The sequence below is a fragment of the Maylandia zebra genome, linkage group LG5 (genome assembly GCF_041146795.1).
Source record: "Maylandia zebra isolate NMK-2024a linkage group LG5, Mzebra_GT3a, whole genome shotgun sequence".
Classification (NCBI taxonomy): Eukaryota; Metazoa; Chordata; class Actinopteri; order Cichliformes; family Cichlidae; genus Maylandia; species Maylandia zebra.
The window spans coordinates 38,275,622-38,300,270 of record NC_135171.1 but is presented as its reverse complement, the minus strand read 5'-3'; the positions used below and the strand labels follow the sequence as shown (position 1 = coordinate 38,300,270).

Here is a 24,649-nt window from a genome sequence, read left to right as displayed (position 1 = left end):
AAAAAATTTCACTGTGGCAGCTCTCCTATTCATACCTGCTGTCTGACATTCGCACAATGAGTCAGGGGAGGACCGCAACCAAGAACAAACACCTCCCACCTGATCTTCATCTAAGCAGCAATTCACATTCTCTCTATGATTCTCAGGGCAAGGGCGACTACTGATTGTGGCACCCTGGCCTGCTTTAGTTACTTACCTTCACAACACTGAGTGGAAAAAAAACCCATGCTGATCCCAATGTGCCAGACATGTCTTATGCCTCTGTTATGATAGTAAATTTCATGGCTGGCAAAAGAGAAATCAATGTTTCCATATTGCAGATTGTTAAGATGCTGGATAGCAATAATATGCAAGTTTAAAGGCGAGCTCAAGTGAATTGTCATCTGAGAAGTTTTCTCATGTTAGTATGCAACTCTTAATTTCAAATTTTCCACATGTTTTACAGATAATATAATGAGGGCTGACAGCAAATTGAAGATTAAATGCTCCAAATTGCATGTTAACCAGTAGGAATGGTGGTAATGTAATGTTTTGCTGCACTTTTACTGCATTTCTGTGGCCAGTGAAAAGGAAGTGCAAACATTCTTGTCTAATGATGGAGAAAATAACCACAAACACATTGATATGAAAGTCTGTGTTTAACAGTCAACTTTTAATTTAACTTGATTGCAGTCGTATCTTTGCTGGTTGGCAGCGAGCCACACAAGCACGCGCACGCACACACACACACATACACACAGGAAAAAAAAGTCTGCAAATGGCTTCTGGCGAGAACAAGACTGAAAGTGTGACACACTGATAGGGATTGTAAAGGTCATATTAGTGTGGAGGAAGAGATGCTTAAATGTGATGTGTGGTGCAGTATGTGATTTTGCATTCTTGCAGTGTGTTTGGTACACAGCGTTGTGGTGCGTGTTAGAGAAATGGGGTGACAACTTGCCTTGCACAGACACCAGTGCAGGAGAAAGATTACTGCGCAGAGCGTAAACTATACTAACGGCAAGACAGAGAGAAAGAAGAGGTTGTTCTGAAAGGAAGAGATAAGAGAATAAGAAAAGAAGAGTGAGGAGTTGATAAGAAAATTGAGAGAAAGAGACAGAAAGCAACAGTGTCAAACTGTCCCTGACACAAATCCTCCAACTGATGCTGAACTGTGAAAACACGTTACAGAGGGAAATTCCCTCTGCAGACACACATAAACTAAGTTACAAACATAAGCTGCGGGCAAAACGGGGAACAAGACCAGCTCACTGTGTCAGAAAACTGCAATACCATCAAATGCAGCAATAAATGTGTGTGTGTGTGCTTGTGTGTGTGTATGCGCAAACCTTAAAAGAGTATCTGAACTGCAGTCTGAGATAGAAAAGTGGAAGTCCATGCAATGCCACAGCAGCACAGTCACAGCTCTGTGCTTTAGATGTCCCACTTATTAAGAGACACCACCCTCTCAGAATAAGAAAAAAGGAAACACCACCACAGCATTTGCAGCCGAGGGTCAACATCTGCCTTTGAAAGACACAACAATGAGCTTAAGAGCTAATTTCCTTAAAGCCGATCAAGGCGACGAGAAAACAGAACAGCGTTGCGATTTTGCACACCAAGCATCGACCTTTAAATTGACAACAAAGATGCTGTATTGAAACTATTTTGCCTTTGTTCAGCGTGGTTTTTAATGATCCGGTTCAATTAGGGCCCTTGTGACACAAAAATAGAACCGCTTTTGGCATTTTTATAGCTTCAAAGGCACTGAGCCATTTAGTGATACTAACAAAGTTGATTTGTCAACAAGTTATGCTTTTAGTGTGACTGCGCTGGTGTTAGTTTCATTATTCACATATGAGCTCTCGGTTCAATTTCAGAGGACGCTCGGCAAATCAAAGTACAGCCCCCAAAAACGCCTACTGTAACACACATTGTCGAGCTGTACGCAGCTCTCATGGCTGCTTTGAGAAGGCCAAGGCATTTGAAAATCAATTGATATCAGTATTACTGATCTGTTATACTTTATCAACATAACACATCACTGCGCCAAACAGACCACATGTGCTTAATGGAAACCTGCTCTGATGCGAGTTCAAACAGCTTAGAGATTAAACCAACAGCAAACAAGCAAAAATAGTGTACGCCAGGGCAAGCGAGCAAAATGAACTGTACGCTTACTGTAAATTACTGTAGTTTGCCGGTAACGTAGTCGGCCTCATGGCCTGCTGTTGTCAATAGCTTTCGTCGTCAATCCAAAACACATTTCTTTCTCTTTTCTACATCTGATCGGTCTAATCGCCTCCTTCGCGCTTCGTCATGCGTCCCGGATATCTATGCTTAGTTTCAGCACGCTCTAAATAATGAGGAGAATGTGTGAATTAATGACTGGTGACTATAGCAGCCTAACTGTGTGTACAGAGGTTAAAACACATCTGATTTGGTGCTGCAGCACGATGATGCCATGATAGAGAGTCAGACATCAAGAACGCAAAGGCGAAAAGAAAGAGGAGTAGTCAGAATGAGCAGTGACAGGAAAGCCGTCCAGATAACTTCTATTCTAATCACACCGCAAAGGTGCACTTGCGCCGGCGAGGCGGTGAGAAAAGTGTGACTCAATTTGGAGGTGCATTACAAGAGACAGTGTGAAGAGGGACAGGCACTCTCATCCCCACTTGTACAGTCCCACCCAACTATGTATTCTTAGATTGTGGTGAGTCAACTGTTGACTTCCATGATATATTTTTGTAACCTATAATGATCTTATATGATTTTAAGCACAGAGTTGACAGCTGCTTTAACAAGAACTTAAAAGTTAACAGCTTTACAAGTTTCAGGAAGAAGGGTTATAAATCATTGAGTGTCTCAATACAACAATTTCTATCCTCTAAGATGGGTAACGCCGCTTTATAAAGAATGCTGCTTTAACTTAGTTATAGACAATGCACGCATAACCCGAAACACACCGCAGCGGCACCTTGCCATTCTGGGTTAGTCACTTTGTGTGTTTTCACGAATGCTGAAGGAACAACAGAGCAGGAGGTAAATGAAAAAAAGTAGAAGAAGAACAAGAGGAAGAGCAGCACCTCTGCCTCACATTTTAGCCTCTGCGTGCAAATAAAAAGCCAAATAAATGGGCCCTGAAAACTATTAAAGCAACTCGAGTTAAAAATGACTTGAGCAAATTTTGCGGTTCATCGAACAGAATCACATTGTTTTTTGCATTATGTATGCGAAAATGTAGCAATCAGTTTTCCTCTTTGCAAAAATGAGGCAAGGTGTGGTATGAAGAGGTGTGCAACAAGGCTTTGTGGTTGTCTGTCGTCTTCCTTTGGAGGTTTCCTGTATGCTGCTGCCTGCATGTTTGCCACCGTGTTTACCTGTCCTCCCGACCACCGCAGTGACATTTATCAAAGAAAACAATGTTACCTTGACTGACACAGACTTTTACCTTCAAAGCAAAAGAGGTTTCTGCATCAGTGACCCTCTTTTTGCAGTGCTGCATGCCACACAGTAAAGAGAAAGAGTCAGATGTACTAAATAGTAGTTTAAAAAAATCTATCTATATATTAGGAACTAGAGCAAAAGGCAAAACTGCACATTTACGTAGATTACATATTCAATTCAATTCAATTCAATTCTTTATTTATTTGTCACATGTAGTTATAGCTGGTACAACATACAGTGAAATGTTTTTTCTGTCCACAGTATTCACTGTTCACAGCAATTGACCCCAGTTGAGCTTTTGTAGGTCCGTTTTCATTGTTTTGATTCCAAAATGATAATAAGGCCCACACGAGACAATCAGAAAGTGACCTACTAAAGTTAGAAAGTGACACACTGCCACCATCATTCTGGACTTCCCAACTTTGTCAGGCTAAATTGCCCTTTTTGACTCACTTGGTGTGTCAGTGACTCACCGCTAGTGACAAGTTGACTTCACAACTGCATACATGCTGTGTGCGAGAGCGTGTTTGTGTATGCATGAATTATGCTTTGCTGCCATCGCACTCTGTGTGCATCTGCTGCAACTCAGAACGGAGCTGGTGAGAAAGGTTAGCTCGGTTAGAGGAACACGTTATTTCGAGTTGGCCCTTCGCCTCCTCCTGTGGCGCGGTTTCCGTGTGCCGAGGGATCGGTGCTGGAATGCAGAAACGGTCACAGGGGGACCCACGCGCTCACCACATTGTGAATCAAAACCCAAACTGTGCTTCATTAGACTCCTGTCATTGCAAAGACTCTCACACCACTCTATAAATATCCCAGTCTGCCCCCTCCAAATTTGTTTTCCCTCTTTTTTCTGACACATGAAAATGCTCAGGGACTGTTCCAGACTTCAGATGTGGCTCTTTATTTTGTACGTTGGCGCAAGAAACCACACAATAGTGGCTCCTTTTGAATATTAAAACATTCCCTGACGGGGATACAAAGGTTCTGAAGTTTTTTAATAGGGATAAACACTAAATAAAACTTCTCTTTGAGCTTAACAGTTATGCAATGTGGGATTTGGTTAGTTCAACTCAAGCAGCAACGTTGAGTTACTCACTCCATGAGATTTGTTTTGAGGGGGAAACAAGTATGTCTGGTATCCCACTGACTTAAAACATCTGTATATAAGATGTGTTAGAGGTGTTTTGCATGATTTAGTATTAAGAAAAGATCAAAATTCCTTAATCTGAGCACTTAAAGCAGATTTAAAACACAATACACTTCTGAGGAACCCACCCCATTAAGTTCTGAAAGATCAGAACACAGCCCACAGTGGTATTCGCCACTGCAGAAACACACTGAACTGCTTCTATAGCTGACAAAAGGACTGATCAGCTTCACATTCAAAAGTGAAAAATAGTAGAAAAAGTATAATATCCAATAACATGTCTTAATCAAGCTTTGTAATAATACATTTTCTTCTGTTCAGACAGCCTGCTGATGAGACATACCTAACATACAAATGTGGCGCCATCCTCTGGCCTATGTTGGCATTACAAATCCCCCAAATGAGCGATTATGACACCAAACTATCAACTATCAAGTGACAAAATGTGACGTCATCATAGCAAAAAGAAAAAAAAAACGTGCCGCTCTGCTTTATTTTTTGGCCTTTCTCTAAATTGCACACGCCCGTGAACAAAATCGTCTCCCTCTCTGCCCTGACCGGCTTTCTTTTGTCACTTTTTCTGTCCTTGAAGCGCGCACACGTCAATAGATGCAGACAAAAAAGAAAAGCACGCGCTATTAAACTGGTCGTTCTGTGGTTACGCAGTTCTCATTAGTAAGATTTATGAATCATACTGCATATTAATTTACACACATGCGAATACTGGTTGCTTGCCACTTGATACGTGCCGTATGTGCGAGTGTGTGTGTGTGTGTGCTGTTGCGCAGAAGAGGCCTGAAAACCAACTCCTTAAAAAAGAAACTAATTAAAGTCACAGAGAAAAAATGCAAAGGCAGCAGAACCACACAAGAAAGTGTGTGCATGTCATTACTGACCTGGCCCACGTTTTAGAAAAAAGAGGCAAGAAGAGAGAGAGTGTAAAACCTCGACGAGTGAAATAATGTGCATAAAAAAAGACTCAACAAGGAAAACGTTTAAAAAGCAAACTTGGGGAGTTTAAGAGGATCTTTGATGTGTATCAGAAGAGGAAAGCAGCCTTGCGACTGGGACGACAGTAATTTTAAGTCAAAGCAGAAGGCTCGCTGACTGGCTGCCTTACTGGCTGCCTGGCTGACTGCCTGGCTGACTGACTGTGGTCTTTGATGGCGCTGGCTGTTTGAAGTGGTTTTCGGGGGATGGGAGCAGCGTGTGGTGTCAGTGGGACAGGGGAGGTACTCGGAGAGGGGGGGGACATGATGGCGACCGTACAGCATTGGGGGAGCCCGGGTTGGGTGGAGCAGACGACAGGGAGAGAGGAGGATCAAATAAAGAAAAGAAATGGATAAAAACGGGAAAGTGAGATATGTGGTAACAGCGATACAGAAGAACCGAGGGGATGATAAAGAGCAGGAAGAAAGAACCAACGACTGAGGGGAATGAGGGACGACAGTAAAAGTTTAAAATCTGTGGATTGACAGTTAATGAATTCACAAAAGTAAAGCTTTCAAATCTCAGTCTGGTCCCAGGATGAGGCCTGGACACATTCGCACCTACCGATTACTTGTATCATTTAAGTGATGTTACCTCCCTCTGATAAGCTCCCAGGGTGCCTTATGACTTATTTCCCCTTGCATCCCTCCTGCAGTGCTGCACACATGCACTCTATAATCATAACTACGCTGCTTCCCTGAGGTACCAAAGTTCACTGTGCAACTAAAAAGGAAAAAGAAATTGATTTTGTACAACTTTAAAATATATATATATTTTTTTTAACTCTTTGACTTTCCATTTTTCTTTTATGAGTAACCGGCCCTTATGATTAAAAACCTTCCCCGTTTTGGCAATTTTGCAACCTGTCACATACCACCAGAAATTCTGCAAAAAAAAAAAAAAGGATGAGATAAGACTATCTAGTAGACTGTTACATGATGATAAATGAGAGATTGAACCAATACACGCTGCACTGCTTCCTTTCTAGCCCATAATACGTCCGGTGTATGCATCATGTTCTTTATCATACCTGAGCTTAAGCCTAGTTCGCATGATCTCATAGTGTATAATTCTAGCATGCATCTTTGCTCCATGTGAGGCAAGTTTGACCAGAGTGTTTTGGACTGACCACGTCCGAAAACATGGCGTTTAAAAAACATACGGCTTTGCAAGAACGGGCATCTCATTACTTTTCTAAGATTTCCAGTTGCGACCTTATCATGTTTACTCCTATGTATGCAAAATCACTTGACTGATAACATGAATTTTTGCTGTGCAGAGGAAATGCATTCACCATCTCTAAAGTGTCTGATGGAGAGGCTCAGGGTTTCTTCCACTCGCAAAAGAAACCCAAAGAGTGAGCTAAAGGGAGTGTGATTGATATCAGCGTTTCAAACACCGAAAGCCTCGACTGTTACAGGTGGGCATTCATTCCACAGGTGAGGAATGTTTACTCCCTACCAAGTGACTGTGTGTGTGTGTGTACACCAGAGAGATTGATGTGCAGGGCAGATATAGGTGGTACCAGGTGATCACAGGTACAGAGAGAGGGAGTTGAACTTTCCCATGCGTTCTTGTTGTCAGTCCTGGCTTGTTAGAAGGCCCTTTTGTGAAGAGGTACTGCAGTGTGGAACAAAAAATAAACAACAACAACTCACAGATTAACCGATGATAAAGTATTCCTTAGTTACAGCACTAGTCTGGGTATTTCAAACATGTGCAGTACTGTGCAAAAATCTTGAGCCACCCCTCATTTCTTACATTTTGCATCCAAGGAGCCACACAGAGCCACACACTGGGCTTTCTGAGGGTCTATCAGTGTTGTTTTACTCAGTTTCACTCAAGTCCTTGCACCTGACCATTTTCAGAGGAATGCTTTTTTAGGCCGCTAATGAATCATTCAAGCAAAACAAAGGTCACTAACTGAAGTGTTATGTTTACACATAACAGACAACTTAGCAAAGAGACAATTACAAATTGTATTTTTAGACACTTTGTTTTTAGTAACAAAAGCACGTAATTTGTTCTGATTTATTTAGCTGAATTGGCAAAAGAGGGCCAAAAGTAACACATTCTGAAAGAATAATATTTTTTCCACTAATGAGGTGATTCCCAGAGAGCCATTAGCTGAAAACTTTGCATATCTTGGCGTGGTGTGCAGTGTGTCCTAAAACACATTTTTCAGAAACTGGACAAGAAGAAAAGAAGAAGTGACAGTCCGGAAAAGAACAAAACAAGCAAAAAAAACCAAAACGTATGCATTAACTGTTCACTGAAGCCTCGTCAGAAGTGGACTAAGAGCATTCTTAAGAAAGGGAAACAGGGAGACAAGGCTGAGGTAGGCAAGAACTGGACTGATAGTCTGTGACAATAGGACAGAAGTACAACAGCGATTGTCTACAGTGGAGGCTCTGTCATGGTTCAGGTCTGGATTTCAGTCAGTGGTCAGAATCAGAATCAGAATACTTTATTAATCCCGAAGGAAATTAGGGTTACAGCAGGCAGCACGCTAATGGCGCATGCACACTTACAAAGGAACCTTCTGACCAACTTTACACAAACATCACATTGGGGAGACATGTCAGAAAGGTAGGCTGATAGGAAAAAAACAACGAAAATACATAACATGAGGTAAGAGGAGGAGAAAAAAACTCCACTCAGACTGAGCTCCTAGTGGGAGAACAGTTTGATAACAGAAAAAACACCTCAGCACAAAAAGCACATGACTATCAATACATGGTGTAGGGGATAGAGGTTATATTATAAATGATAAATGCAGAAATATTTAGTCAGATTTTGCTCCACCGTGCAATACCATGTGGAAAGCACTTGGCTGGCAAAAACATTTTTCAGCATTACAACAAACCCAAACACACTGACAATGCAGTAAAAGCATACCTGGATCGAAAACACACAATGCAACACTATCAGTTATGGACTGGCCTCCTCTGAGCCCGGAAACAGTTTGGTCCTGACAGAGATCAGAACAAAAAGGAAGAAACCTCCAAAGAAGAGCTTTGCATGTACTCCAAGATGCCCGGAGACCTTTTCCTGAAGACTACTTAAGCTTGTTAGGATTTTACAAACTATATATATATATATATATATATATATATATATATATATATATATATATATATATATATATATATGCAGCTGCAGTAATGCGGACGTTGCACCGGTCCGTCGTGGTGAAGAGGGAGCTGAGTGTAAAAGCGAAGCTCTCAATTTACCGGTCGATCTACATCCCTACCCTCACCTATGGCCACGAGCTGTGGGTAGTGACCGAAAGAACGAGATCGCGGATACAAGCAGCAGAAATGAGCTTCCTCCGAAGGGTGGCTGGCCTCTCCCTTAGAGATAGGGTGAGAAGTTCGGCCATCCGGGAGGGGCTCAGAGTAGAGCAGCTGCTGCTCCACATCGAAAGGAGCCAGCTGAGGTGGTTCGGGCATCTGACAAGGATGCCCCCTGGGCGCCTCCTGGGTGAGGTGTTCCAGGCATGTCCCACCGGGAGGAGGCCCCGGGGCAGACCCAGGACACGCTGGAGAGATTATATCTCTCGGCTGGCCTGGGAACGCCTTGGTATTCCCCCGGACAAGCTGGAGGAGGTGGCTGGGGAGAGGGAGGTCTGGACCTCTTTGCTTAGGCTGCTGCCCCCGCGACCCGACCCCGGACAAAGCGGATGACGATGGATGGATGGATGGATATATATAGTATTTTGTTTATGTTTGCTTGCTAATGTTTCAATAAATTGCTGCACTTATTTTGCATTTTTCTAGCAAAAGATAAATAAATGTGTGGTGGTGCAAGACTAGTGCACAGTACTGTAGCATTTACACCACTTAATAATGCAGCATTTTAAAGCTACATACACAGTTAAAAAAAAAAAATAATTAAGCTGGATTTATGGTTTTTATTCATAGAGAAGAATTTTGGGAATTTAACCAATGCAGAGTTTATACAGACGGAGTAACAACAGATCGATAAAGAAGTGAAATTTTTTTAAAAGGAGAAAATAAAATGCTAAAAAAAAGCTCAGATGAGAGGCAAAGACAAGCTGCAGAGGAAAGTTTTCCTTGTTATTGATTTTGTTGTTTTGCACTTGGTTTTCCGTTGGCAGGAGCCAGGCTAAAAGATCAACAATGGCATGAACAAGCTCATCATATTTTTGACACTGCCCCCAGGTCATGGTAAACACAACTACAAAGTTCTGAGTAACACATAAGGAATACCAAAACAGCACTATGGTAAACCACAGCTCCTTTAATTCCTTTTACCAATCTTTATGTACTTTAGACTCTCTACTTGCAGTTCACATGCACCACGTGTTTAACCCTTGTATGGTGTTCGGGTCTGTGAGACCCGTGTTCAGTTTTTTTCAAAAGAAAAATTAAACAATTAATTATTTTTTCACGTGTAAATGTGTTGTGTCTTTCCACTCACTCCACTTGATTATAACTGATTTATTTATAACATTTTATATAAAAGAAAAACGAGAAGCACATTAATTCATAAATGTGATCTAACAAAGGTAAAGGGAAAAAATTAACCATGTTTGCTGTTCATATGTCTTGTAATTGGGATGAAGTAAACATCTGTTGAGTAATTTAACATAAAATTGTTTGATAGTGTTAATTTGGAAAGCCAAAACTCTAGCGGGTCCACCAGACCCATGAACACTGGCTGAGTAACAAAAATACGAACACCACACAAGGGTTAACCTATCTATTGCAATACTGTGGTAATGAAACAACATTTTTAGTCACCAGAAATGAGTTAAGCACTGACTAATATTCATCTTAAAGACATTAAAAACCTACCCCCCCCCCCCCCCCCCCTCCTCCCCTGCAAAAAAAAGTAAACTCTGTCAAGAGCAGATGAAAAGCGATTAAAAAGAAGAAAAAAGTGTTAAACTGATGAATCCACAGACAGTGTTTTTTGGCAGGTGTTATGTGGCCTCGCCTTAGCGGTGATCAAGGCAGAGCCCACAAATACTGTCCATCTCTCGACCTCATATCAAACTATTCCTCATTCAATCTCCTGCCCTGCTTCCTTTATATACTGGCACGCTCTCAGCCAGCTGAGGGGGCCTTCCTGCCTGCCAGGCTGCTCTCATTTCTCTCCCTGTCTCTTTTTCTGACTCTCTTCTCTCTTTCTCTGCCACCCATCTGGCCCTTGTAATACATGACAGCTGAAGCAGGGTTTCCAAATTTAATTTGAGGTGTGATAAAAACAGCACATATCTATAAAGTGTATGCAGAGAGCCTGCCTATCTGGATAGTTTTAACCTCTTTTTTCTGTCAAACATGTGCAGCATATCAAACACACAAACGCAGGCTGCCTGCAGTAAAAGAAGATCCACAAATAGACTTGATGTTGAGGAGCAGTGCCAAAGCAATGTCAAAGAACATAATAATAAGACTGCAAATGTACTGAAGGTAATCGATTTGCAGCATCAGGGTATACAGTGTGTTAAACTTTCTCGAATCTCCAATGTGAAAATACAGTTGTTGTTAAATATGTGATAAGTACATGCCCAGTCACCTATATATATATACACACACAAACACACACAAACACACACACATGCATACACACCTCATATGCTTTGTGGCCAGCAGTGTTATCTTACAGTTGAAACGTGTGATCCACAGACATACACTCACTTCTCGAGTTTCCGTCTACCGAGGCCTCTTCATAACTACAACGGAGTTGCAATTTTTCTACAAAAGAATCAGAGTGGTGCAGTTTGAATGAAACCCTCATTACTGCAAGCATCTCCCAGCGATTCCAAATTAATTGCATACTTTTTGTTGCCATACCCTGAAAGGGACGCTTTTGTAACAGCTGAAAAAAATTGGAAGAAACCACGGCACTGCATTAATTAATCATTGCAGTGGCAATATTTTCCAAGTAATCGCTGCTGGAGAGGATCCCTGCTATGGCAGTCGTGCGGCATGAACGTACAGTAAGACATGAGACTGTTTTGGCGGCTTGGCTTTGTAGGAAACATCAGAATGAGCAATAATTGAATGAGCATGTTTAAAAATTCCAGAGGGACTCAATCAAGGGATTCCCCATTTCTGCCGTGTAGATCGGGTATCAAACACGCAGAGCAAGGACGGGAGAAATCTGTGACACTTGGAGCTGTGGGAACGTTTGAGAAACAAACAAGGAAACGCTTAGATTGTCCTTGATCCATCGCCCATCGTGACTCCTCTGTTTCTACCCTACACACCCCTCAAACCCTACATCTCATCTTTTATAACCGAAGAGCTGTTTTCACCGTCTCTGTCAACCCCATCATTTCCCCACCTCTGTCATCTTCCTCTCTTCTCGTCTTCTTCTGTCCCTCCCACCCGCTGGTTCTGACGCCTGAGCTGAGCCCCTTGAAGAGTCCTGGTAATAAACTGTGGTGCCTGAGCTCTTCATTGCTGTCTCGCTCTCCCCACCCCTCATCCCAGAGCGCCGATACATCTGCCATTAAAGTAGGCTCGGTCCAAAAGGCCCAGCCCCTCCGCTCTGTACAGTACAAGCACGTCAGCCTTTAACGTTCCAACGCTTCCCCCCACCCCCCCAGTCTCTCCTTTTTCTTTCTTTTTTTTTTTGTTGCTCAAATCCTTTGTGTACAGTGTGCTATGCTCACTGTGGCAGCGGTGTGCCAGAAAAACCCACACAAACACACGTATGCGCACACATACACAGTCAAAGACACACAGCTGGGCCCCAGCTGCATACAAAGACTGGGGTTTGGAAATCAATGAAGGAGAAAGAAGAAAGGGGGGAAAGGAGTTTAAATATATTGGCACTTGAAAAAAAGGAGAAAATGAGAAAGGGAGAGAGAGAGAAAGCTTTCTCTTAAACAGGCACATCCACTCAACGACAGAGTGAGGTTTTTAATGAACCAACAAAACATAAAGTGCAAAGCAGCAGAACTAGATATGTTTGTGAGGGTGTGCACGGTCCTGAAAGCAAAGATTCAGTCTGATCACATGTGACAATGTTGTTCTGGCAAGAAATGGCTCAGGGGAAAGCCCAGATACAGTTAGAATAAATTATGCCAAACAAATGCAATAAGAGAAAATAAGATATGAGGAGTTGTTTCATTACGTCTGTTTTACAGAAACTGAAATAACTTCTCACAAATCTGTCTCGATCCCTTTCACTACTCTTCTTCTTCGACAATTTCAGCATCTGTGTCACTGGCTGTGTACAGAGGCCTGATGTTGAGCTGATGGCTGTGTTCTCGGCTAATTAATTCTCACACTCTAACTGGTAGATCAGTAAATACAGGTTTAACTGTATAGGTTTCCAGTCTTGATCGCGGGACTTTTTCCAATCTGCCAGGAATGAAAAGTTGTAATTTCCTCACATTGCTCGATATTGCTGAACATTGACGGTTTTATTGGGGTAGACAGAGACATAATCAATGGGCGCCTTGGAGAGGGAAGAAAAGTTAGTGCTTTTTCTCTTTCTTCTGGTTTGGAAGAGATCCCCAGATCTCTGTCTTATGAGTCGGGTCTGCCAAATTCATTTGGTTTTATCAAGGACCTTTAACTCCCTCCTCGCACAGCCGCCTCCAGCCCAGCACATTCCAAATTCTGCTTTAATACACACATCTGCACTCTAACATGAGGATGCACATGCAGCAATCATGTTACACGCAAAAAAAACCTCTTTGCATGCACTGATGTGTTTGTGGCTTATACTTTGTGTAAGTACTCTGGTTGGTGCACTAAGCACTGATAATAATTACAAAAGAGAGCCTAAAAATAGATGTTTCACGGAAAACATCCATCAACATGAGTTAATGTGACTAAGCTTAATATCAATTCATAATCAGTTTCCTTTCAGTTCCTGTTCGTTTTTAACATGCCTTCATTTCTTCAGATCCTATTACTTAATAAATTTTACTGGAAACTGACAGCAGGTGATGCTTATCTCTTCTCTACGATCACTGCAAGAATTTTAAAAAAAAAAGAAAAAACTGGACAGTTTTTTTCTGGTGGCCTGATAAGTGACAGGTCCTTGTCAGTAAGTGTGCTTTTTAGCTGATAGCTTTCACGGTAGCGTGATGCTGTTGATCTGTGAAACAGAGTGAAGTCGGTCGACAAACTGCATCGTGACAGTCAAAGGTGAGAGTGTGTGTGTGCACATGCACACACGAGTACCCGTTAAAGCTGAGCGGTCAGAGAGGATCTCACCCTGGTGACGCTTTGCTAGAATTCACACCTTTATGAATAAAATGAGGAAGCACTTAAACCAAACTAATAAACGAGCAAACCAACTCCTTACACCAGCTAGCTTTGTCGCGCTTGCATGCCAGATCTGAGGCAAACAACAGCAGTGTATGGTTTGCGATGGCTCTTAAAAGAAACTCCATCCATGTGTTTGTGTGCGCCCTTGCCCTGGCCACTTTTTAATGACAAAATATGCTCTGAGATGACAAAAAAAGAGCCCAAACTAACCCAACTTAATTCTTTCTGTCCTGGGGATTCATTTACATTTAGAGTAATGGCTTTCTCTGCAGTGAAGTGCCAGCAGCATATACTCCATTATTATTAGCATAATTCAGAGGTTTTAGTCTAAGGTTTCCATTTGATATATTTAGAAAGGGGTTTCAAGTTAAATTTAGGGTTCGAGAAACATTCAGTGTTCAATGTTGTGGATAATTTTAGAGTCCAGGGTTAGGGAAGTAGGATTTGATTCCAACATATATTTTCAGTCCTTATTAGAAGGCTGGAAGAACAACTGTTATTTTAAATGTGTGCCTATCAGAACTCACAAACAGAAGCAAGGATACACACACCTGAAGAGCGACAAACAAACATGTGCTGCTTGCTGCATGCAGAGCAGCGTCTTAACAAACTTTCTAAATACAGCATGCAGTCTTGAAGTTCCTCTTAGAACAGTTTTGGGAAGTGCATGCAGAGAGACTGACAAGATCTGAAGCCTCAAGGTCAACTGACACTTTCAGCTAATTCTTGATAATCAAGATGGATAATCACAAAAGAATTAGAGAAAGATAAAAAATGTTAACTGTGCACCATAGCAGAGCTGAAGAGTTGTGCACAAGGAATTTCTGCTTTGAATCACATTTAGAAATTTTGTTTTTTAATGTACATATTTTTTAATGTGTACTTTTATTTTCTTTTCTTTTTTTAAATAAAACCCTTTTTAGTTGCAGGACACTAATTCAAAGCTTTTCCTTTTTCTCCAGATGCTGCACAGTCTATTTTTGACAACCATCAGACAAAAGAATATCGAACTGCATAAAAGTTGCTGCAAACTAAAAAAAATCCAACAGTAAAAAATAAGGGAACTGAAACCTAGAAAGCTGCAGTGTCAGAGCAGGTTAACTTTCCGCGTGAAAAGCAACTAAACTGCGTGTCAGAGGTTGCGTACGAGCCAAGCGCACTGCACTACATAACAGGGGGACTGTAAGATGTAGTTTGACAACAAGGATTTCCTAGTAAGGAAAATAAATTAAATAGTCTATCCGACTTCATTACAGTTTATTGGGCTGTATATAGTTCTTTGTGCTTTTTCTTTTTATTTAGAAATGATTTTTTCTTTTTAAATCAGTAAAGAAAAGTCCAAAAGTTTTCCTTAAAAGCGAGCAGCCACAAGTTTTGAATTCCCAGGTAGAATAATCCCTGTGGTCCAGACCGAAACTGACGGTCCATCCCTGTGTATTAATCTGCAAGGCTTTCACAAGACATGTAAGGGAAAAAAAGCGTATGAAGCATGAAATTATAGTATACAGAACAGCACTAAACGGGGGCTAAAAGAAAGTGTAGTTTTCATCTGGAAATCACACAAGAAACGAGCGCAGTTCTCAGTGAGGGCTCCTGCCCGCTGCAGCAACACGCCAACATCATTACCAACTTTTTCAAAAAGTTTTCGTCTTCACGCCTCTTACCTCGGTTTCTCCTGGGGTTGGCTTGTTTCCTACGCTTTCCCCGACTTTCTTCTGTCATCTTTGGGCTTTGTTTATTTTCAGGAAAAAATAAAAAGTTGTCTGGGGAGCGGTGCGACTGCGTGTCCTGAGTGGCTGCCTTGAGAATGAATGGTGTAGAAGCATCGCCTTCGGTCACAGCGGGAGCCTCAGACCTTGATGGGACTCCCACGCGAGCGAAGGCGACGAGCCGTAAGGAGTGATGTCAGCGGCAGAGGCTGGCCCTGAGGTCAGTCTTGGCATCGTAAACATACACCTTCCCCAGTCCGAGTGCTCATACAGCCTGACAGTTACAAAAAACAAAAGACCCGACTCTGTTACACTTTGACAGCATATCTCGAATTTGCTCCCTTGCACCTCCTCTCTACCCCGAAAGCGACAAGGTCCTCGTTGCCTCCATCTATTGGGGAAAAATTAAAGCCATACTGGCCATACTGAAAATGTTCCTCCATGCATTATCTAAAGACAGCTGCTGAGATGAATGAAAATGTTATAAATTATTAATGCAGTTAAAGGTGAATTAGGCTGGGTTGTTTATGGGGCCAGTTATTATTAAGATTTTTTTTAAAACAATGGTGAGATTTGGTGATGGGATTAAGAGTGTTCTCTTCGTTGCAGGTGTAATTTTTTATAATTTAGCTGATCAGGAAAGGCTCTCCCTGTCTCTGCAGCGTGAGCTCCTTTCTCATGGAGCCACCACAGTAGGCGCAACGTCTCTCCTTGAATCTGTAGGCTCTCTGCCTGGGACTAAATTATAGGCTCAGTCTGCAACATTTTTACACTAAATGCAGGTTAATGACAACAGGTATATATAACCCCTCTCCACCGCCCATCCCCCCTCCCCTTCCCCCTCCCCTCCGTGTTTTACGGCTTGGCTATTATTCAAGCCGCAGTCGCACCTGCGCCCGAGTATCCCGGAGTGGACCCCGTCCTGCGCCCTATTCAGCTTGGGATGGCTGTAGGAAGTGATGCATTGACAGTCTTTTGTGTTGCAACCTGCACCGTAATCTGTTTTGCAACTGAAAAAACATCCGAAATAAAACTCTAACGTAGCGTTCAGGACCCCTACCTTGGCTCTTTTTTTTTTTTTTTTTGCCCCCTCCACCTTTGAGTGGCTTTGCCGCATAATAAGAGCGACCAGGTAGCTTTTCACGGCGCATAATGTGTCCCGCTGCAGGGAGTCCACGTGGGGCAAACAAACAGGGACCTGACAGAGTGACCCAGATTAAGTTAGGCTAAAGATGGAGAAGTAAAGGGAGATTATACACACTGACTTTTTTTTTTAACGAGAAGGCAACCCAACAGCAAACGGAGTAGCCAACCAGAATGAGCAGACTTTAAGAATCAGAATAAGCCTTAAGGGATATATTTGAAATATATAGGCATTTTTATAGTACTCAAATTACTTCCATCTTGTTACTTTTTCCAACACTACATGAGCTCAACTTTACATTTAAAACAAGACCTATACCCCGTCCCAAAATACATTCCCCTTTCATTCCTTTGCCATCATGACATGAGGAGGTTTTTTTTTTTCTTTAATGGATTCTGGAAGAGAAGGCATCCTGAAGGTGGGGAGGGAGCACAGGGCAGAAGAAAGAGAAGGACACAAGGGTCATCATGGCTCTTTGTGGTAGGATGGATGGAGGAGAGGGTGGAGAGGAGGTGGATGAGGAGGGGCAATAAACTTTGGCACAGATGAGGGTCACAGGGGTGCAGAGGTGCCTCAGAGGTCCTGGGAGCTGCTTTCTTTCTTTTTTTGTAAATTTTAAATACCTCCACATCCACGTCGATGCGATGGATAGGTGGATTTTTCCAAGCAAAACGTGAAGTGATTTCACTCAGGTTATAAATTTTGGTTGAAGGTCACGTGCTGCCTGAGCTAAAGCATCTATTCAACAAACAAAAAAAGATGCGCTATATTACACTTATTTTCATAAACTGACTACACCCAGGTGGAGCAACACTGTGGTGGTATAGTTTGAGTTTTGTCCTGTCATGCTTAAACAACACCGCTCTCTCTCTCTCTCTCTCTCTCACACACACTCACACACACACACACACACACACACACACACACACACACACACACACACACACACACACACATGAAGGAAGCAGTCCTACTGGGGTTTTGTCCCAATCTGTGGTCTGTGGGTTCAAAGCTTCTTGCATGGGGAGGAGAGCCCTTACACAGCATATTAAGCAGGAGTTAATTATATGCCAGTCTAAGTGACAAAGGGAAAGAAAAGCCTTCTTCTGAATGGCAAGACAAGAAAAGAGAAAAGTCATTATGCTGCCCACTTCTTTGCATTTGAAAAACTCTGTTCTTATTTTGGTATTTCCATTCGCCACAGAAAAATGGTGACCACATTACAGACGAGCAACAACACTATCTTGATATTACTGCCATCTGACTTATTACATTAGATTTTTTTCTTTTTTGACACGCACTTGCTCTGGTTTGGTGAAAGGAGACATGTTTTGCCTCGCAAAGCCTTTGGTCTGAAAGAAGAAAGAGGATAATGCCCATTTTGAGCATATCAGAGCAGGTCAGTGCGCTTTAGATTTGGTCATTTTGTCAAGCAAGATTACAGTGTAACCACTAAAGCTTTGCAGTAAATCCTTTAAAATGAGCACCATTCAAGTCTTTTAGAAGGCATTATCTTTAAAAGGGTGAAATTTTACTACTTTTTATAGAGCCCATCTCTGTCAGTTGCATCTATAGGTGGCCTCTTAAGTGTACATGGGCGAGGTAAAATAAGTTTGTTTTGCACTAACATGTGCATGTGTATGTGCATTTATTTATAAGTGTAATTCTTCTTTTTGTCCTCTCTCAGCATAGATGCTTCTGCAAACACCTTATGTGACCCCTCTGTGGAAACAGAGCTATTGTTTCAAATCACAAATCTGGATATGCCAGAGTGCAAATCAGTAGTCCCTCAGTAAAACTTCCCCTTGCCTTGGAGCAAATGAGTCAGCTTCAGTATCACTGCCAGGCTGTAGTGGCTGCCCGTGAGTCTGCTGTGCCATGCCACAACACCGCAACGCCAATATAGTCTAAGCACACTGGGGCCCCGGATCAAAATTAGCCACTGGAGAAAGTAAAGGTAGTGACAACATCTTAGAAAGCCAGCTCTGTAATGTAAATCAGCTTTTCGGGCTTATCAAGAAAAAGAAGAAGAATCGATTAAATGACAAATTATTTTGGTCAAAGGAGGAGAAATCTGTGTAACCAGTAGTTATTAGGAGGTGACACTGGTATTCTAATATTTCAGTTTTAAAAGTTTGCCTGTAGTGACTTTATTACAAGTTGCAGTCAGTTATAAATCAGTTAGCTGGTTTGGCTCGTTCGCGCGGTGCTTTTATTTAATGACGTTATGGTTACTACAGCTCACGCGCCTGTAAGGAAAACCGAATGCCTTCGTTTTGACCTTTTGACTGGGACTATGGTTGGGCGCATTTTCACGATTTCACGACAAAACATGAACAATAACGTAAACTGCGACTTATGGTCAACTTACCAAAATTCATAATGTTTCTTTTAATCAGTCGCTCAGTGTTTAGAGGTGAAGTTTGAACAGGTGTACATGGTTCTCCTCGTCCCGGCGGAAGGATACCTCGTGGAGTCCCAGGATACAGCAATAATCGCAAGTTTATTACAGGGAGGAAATATACTTTTCTTTTCCGTTTTCTCTAATTTTACTCCAGCCTGAGGGGAAAAAGACTTTCTGCTTAAACTATTCTTGACTCATGTTCACACCACCATCTACCACTGCGTTTCCACAGTGCCCACTGACCACAGAGCCAGTCCAGCCAGTTTCGCTGCTCATCGACTTAGCAGACCGCTCAAACCCATAACACATAACTGCTATGAGGTTTTAATAATAATAAAAACAATTAGATGGAAACAGTCTGTGGGATTAAAAACACTGATGATTTAGGACGACCAAGCCTTCAGCTTGGTCGTTTGGACAGACCAAATTTGAATAATTTGGAAGAGTAATTCCATTTAAGCCCTCGCGGGAGTGACAGATTAAGTACAGCAAGCAACGCTATCAGGTCTTCGTTTGCAGAGAATTAAATTTAAAGAGCCTACAGTGTCTGCCCACGCTCCTCATGTTCTACTGCACTCTACTGGAGAAACGGAGTCACTGCATTAACTCACCAGACAAAAAGACTGCTTGTAGCAAGGACAAATATTAAATCCTCTTTATATACAATTTTGTTTGTTAACCTAGATCCATGTTTAACGCATAATTCACTCTTCAACACATGAGCACTACAAAAAACAACAACTCCATATTGCTCATTTGAGCATATGTGGAACAAAACTGCATCACACAACAAGAAACATGCAACAGAAAAGTTGGACCACAAACATTCTGCATCCATCCCAAACTCAACATGTTTATTCATAAAATGGTAAAATATAGCACATATGTATAAAAATGTAGAAAATTGTACACAAAATATAACACTTGGGCTTTTGTCTAATATAGTTATTGCTGCTATTTTAATTTTCGGTAGCTACAGGTGATATTCTTTTGCCAGCAAAAAAGTCAGAATGAAAGGTGACAGTTACATAAAAAAATACACACATAGAAGGCGACATCCATGAAGTTCATTAATATAAAAAGACAATTTTTTTTTACAAAACATTTCATACATTCTAAAGCATAGCACTATCAGTCAATGTTCATGCCCTTATTTCTAGTGTTAGTGTTGTGTTAAAAATAGACTATTTGTGCATGTTTTTCTCATTTGTAGATGTCTTTGGTAGATTGTACTCTCCCCCCGTTCCTGCTAATGCTTAGTAAACTTTACAGTGGCATCATTATTATTATGAGCTGAAAAGTCATGTGAAATGCTTCATCAATACTTTAATGTGGCTTTGCTGAGTGTAGGCACGGTCAGGTGTGTTCTTGAATGACTATTTTAAAAAAATACTGCAAATATTCTTTATTGTCAAAAAAAACCAAGAGGTTCATGTTATTAGTAATAAGAGACGGAGACACACAGTGCTGCAGTCAGTGCAAAGCCACAGTATAAAATTAGTTCTCGTATAAAGCGCTGCAGCCTACTTCTGCATCATACAGCTCAAAAGTTGCACAAAAGTACCTCAGTGTGCCAAGAAAATGACAATTTTACAACAGTGGTAGCAATTATTTATTTAAAAAAACCCCACTCATGCCGATGCCCTGTTGTGGACTATTAACGCAGCATTTTTCATGCAACTCCTCTTTGGGATTAGAGCCAAAGTGCAGCAGCACCGTACTCTGAATGTACCTCAGATTCTCAACAGTTAGGCAACTATTAATAATCTGTACAGACCAGCTGAGTCAATTTGTATCCAGTAGCTTGAATACCCACCATACTCAGCTGAGTCACATATGAGCTGTAGTTGAGGTTAACTTTGAGTAAAGGGATGTTTGAGTATATTACACATGTTGACATGTAGTGGGGATTGTGGATACGTGTTATGTTCGAGCTTTGCTCACTGTATGAACACAAATGGAAAAAAATACATACACAGCTGCTTTAAGAATAATTACAGTAAACATGTGGAGTGCAAACTCTCTGTCTGGAAAGGCAATTACAACATACATGTAATATGAACACCAAAGATTCAAACACATCCTGAGTGTCTCTGTGCGGTCACGTGCAGGGGAAAGTGTGTTTGTGTGGGAATACTGACATTGCTCTGGTAGCATACTGTGTTGCTCCTGATAAGGAAGAAATCCTCAGCGATAAGGAAAAATGATTTCACGATCACTAAAAGCATTTTTTCTCTTAACTTGTCAAACATTTTACTATGACATCCCTCAGCATTAGCCTTCAGAAACCAAGCAGTCCATTAAGACAGGGGTATTACCTAATGTCACATACATGACACGCTGTATAAACTTATTTACATGTTTCCTTCTGTGCTCCATACGTGACTGGAATGCCCGTTCAGAAAGAAGTTCAGCGTCATTCAGGCAAACAGCTCCGTGTGCAGGCACAGAAAAACACCGAGTACCGAGGCAGCGGGAGATAACTGCGAGACGCTGATCAGGCACCTTTGGTTTTAAGGTTTTTGGGTGAGGATTTGTAAAATTTCGACCTGTGTGGAGGGATCACAATAGTAGCTTGGTCTCAACTAAAATTTTCCAGAGAAGTATTAAAAGATGCTCGCCAGCTCGGGATCCTGGTTTTAAAAATACGGAAGATGTTCAGTTTACATATAAAAGCATACAGGTATAAAACAGCACAGATTTTTATTCTGTTTTAAAACTTTTTCTGTTTTTACACAACTCAGTTTTCTTATAATGTACGAGAGAAAAATCATGTTAAGGGACAGAATTTGTTTTCTTTTCTGAAACCTCAGGCTGGTTGCATTTAACCTGGTAAAGGCCAGAGTGTGATTGTTAGCCTTAATTTCTGTATAGCTGCCAAGGAGTTGTCTTCTAAGACAGTGTATTCAGGTACTTATTCTCCCCAGCTAGTGAGGTTAGCATGGATGTCATGTCGCCCACAGCCATGTTAGACAGGCCAGACCCTGCAGCCAAGCTGACAGAAGTCTGGGGTGTGGTGAGGCGGGATGAGGCCTGGGACGAAGATCCCGGTTGATCTTGGATGGGATTGTTGACATCGCTGAACGACGAAGAGTCGGCATCGTCGATGATGGAAGTGAAGTCTATGCGAGCATTGTCCAAGTCCAAGTTTTCTAGGGCGTTTGAAATGGGGCCAGACTCAGGATAGTTAGCCAAAGGGGTGGACTTTGTGCCACCTACTGGGTCCAGACTGGACCCCATACTGTGCTGCTGGTTAAGACAAGGCCCGTTTTGAGCGTCCATGTTTTTCTCCATACCGATGTTTATCTGACCCGAGTAGTATACGTTGTTGTTGTTGTTGGAAGGAGAGAACATTTCACTCTGGGGATGCTGTGGATGCTGGACAGGAGGAAGTCGAACGCCTCGCCTGGGACTGGAAGTGGAATGGACAGGGCTCAGGTGTGGTGGGCTGCCAAGGTAGCCTCCTCCCACCTGTGACAGACTACTCTGGCGGCTGAGAGGTTTTCGGCCCTGAGGAGGTCTGGGGACCACCATTTCCTGGTTATAACATGAACCTTGGAGACCTGCCATCTGCTGGTCTTTAGGTGTTACTGAGCTTGGCACACGGCTGTGGGCCTGAGGACTCATGACCAGGTTCTGGTTGGGGTAAGGATAGGTCTGGCTGGAATAAAGATTTTGGTTTTGGTGCTGTGGACTGTGTTGGATCATCGCTGCCTGACCACTCAGATCCATATTGTCAGAGAGAGGAGAAGGTTTTAATCCACTCTGCTGCTGCTCTTGCTGCTGCTCCCACATGAGTGCTTGCTGGGACTGCACATAACTCCTCACCATCATCTCCTTTACCTGCATCATTGGGGTTTCTGACCTCTGACCATCAGCCAGTGCAGAGCCAGCGCAGCCCAGACTTAATCCCTCTCCACTGGGAAAAGGGTTTTGGTTTGGCCCTTGAAAGTCACACCTGGGGTTGTTAGAGTTCCTCATCATTACCTGCCCTGTTTGTTGTGGGTAACCCTGCGTTTGCTGCAGAAGCATGCGTTGATGATGGAGCTTAGCGCTCTGACAGGCATCTCCAGCTCCCATCCCAGGGTGGAACTGCTGCTCAGGCTTGATTATGAGTTTGTGGGTTCCATCTGAACTGCTGTAGAGGCCTGTTTGATTGTTGAAGTGAGCCTGCGTTTGTTGTGGGTGCAAGCTAGTTTCTGAATACTGCATAGCTTGCTGGTTCTGAAGAGTATGGCTGGATGTTTGGACCTGGCTATGGGTGTCATTCCAGGGACCTCCAGCGTCACCACCTTGGCCTACACTAGGGTAATGGGGACCAGAGGGACTGAGCTGGCAATTGCTCATACTGTACTCAGCTTGTTGCAGAAGTGCATTCGACATGCCTTCTGAATGAACAGGTCTTGCCTGTGCCATTGGATTTACACCAGCGCTGGCAGTCACGTCCCCTCCCTGGCTCGGGTACTGCCGCTGCATGTAACCCCTCTCGGGGCAGCTCAGGGCATCATGGCTCGGGGACAGCTGAGTTGAAATGGGACCTCCATCTACTCCTCCAAGGGTGTGATTGTGTTGCTGATATCCCATGAAGTTTCTCTCTGCAGGTGGCAACATCATGGAGCGATCCCTGTTGTCAGCGTGGTGGGGCTCCATACCTATAGCTTCCATCATTACGTTCTCCGTAATGCTCGGAGGCCGGGGGGAATACATATGGCGGGCAAGGCTGGTGTCAGAGCCACGGTGTTGCAGTGCATTCCTTCGGCCCATCATGGCTACATTATTAAGGCTATTGAAGCGCTTGGGAAGAGCTTGAGGGTCAGCAGCGGCACGAACTGGGTCACTGGCTCGCCTGTTGTTATTACCTGGAGCTTGGTGAGGGTAGATAACACCGGTGCCATACTCTGTGTTGGCGCTATGCCTACGAGGACCAGCTTGCTGAAGGAAAGGAGGCAAAGGCTGACCATGGTACTCACTCAAAACACCTCCTCTTCTGCCAGGAGTACCTGGCTGCTCCATATTAGGTAAAGGAGTAGGTGGTGGTCCACCAGTGGCTGCAGCGTATTTGGCTTTTAGGCTGTACTGCTGAGCTGGGGTTAAATTAGGAAGGCCGGGCAACCCGCCTCCAGGACATGGAGCTCCTCTGCGATTGGTCTCAGGAGAGAGAGGGTCTCCCCCAGCCTGTTCTGCGCCCAGAAGGTGACATCCTCCCCCAACCGTTGCTCCCATTTGCGAGCCATCACTGGAGCGTCGGCTGGACAGGTAAGGAGAAGCCATGGAGGAACGACGGCTCACGGTGTAGGCTGAGCTTAGACTGCTGGTGCCACTTCCTCTCCTGTCATTAGTAGAGCAGGCAACTGTTCCCCCTCCAAGCTCATGATTGGACAGCTCCATAACACGTCGATTTGAGAGAAGTGGAGAAGGTGCACACATTCCCATACTCTCCCCTGGACCTGAAAACAAACATCCAGGAGGAAACAGCTTAGAAGTGTTAAATTGTTACAAATTAACAATATTTTATTTAGTTTTTTAAAAATTCAGTGTGTTCCAGTGAAAACATTACTGAACAGCTAA

General features: G+C 42.8%; 2 protein-coding genes across 4 annotated transcripts in view; both read right to left on the bottom strand.

Annotated features, from left to right (window-relative positions):
- Nucleotides 1-15,789, bottom strand: part of LOC101473210 (zinc finger E-box-binding homeobox 2) — a 28,683-nt gene extending 12,894 nt beyond the window's left edge. For both annotated transcript variants that reach the window (XM_023155062.3, XM_004547690.4), the window contains exon 1: nucleotides 15,489-15,789. In XM_023155062.3, coding sequence (XP_023010830.2) covers nucleotides 15,489-15,546 — 58 coding nt within the window. In that variant the 5' untranslated portion in view covers nucleotides 15,547-15,789. The remainder of the gene's footprint in view (nucleotides 1-15,488) is intronic.
- Nucleotides 15,790-19,907: 4,118 nt separating this feature from the next.
- gli1 (GLI family zinc finger 1) overlaps nucleotides 19,908-24,649 on the bottom strand; it is a 61,163-nt gene continuing 56,421 nt past the window's right edge. For both annotated transcript variants that reach the window (XM_004547684.3, XM_076884315.1), the window contains one exon: nucleotides 19,908-24,528. In XM_004547684.3, the coding sequence (XP_004547741.3) occupies nucleotides 21,974-24,528 (2,555 nt within the window). In that variant the 3' untranslated portion in view covers nucleotides 19,908-21,973. The remainder of the gene's footprint in view (nucleotides 24,529-24,649) is intronic.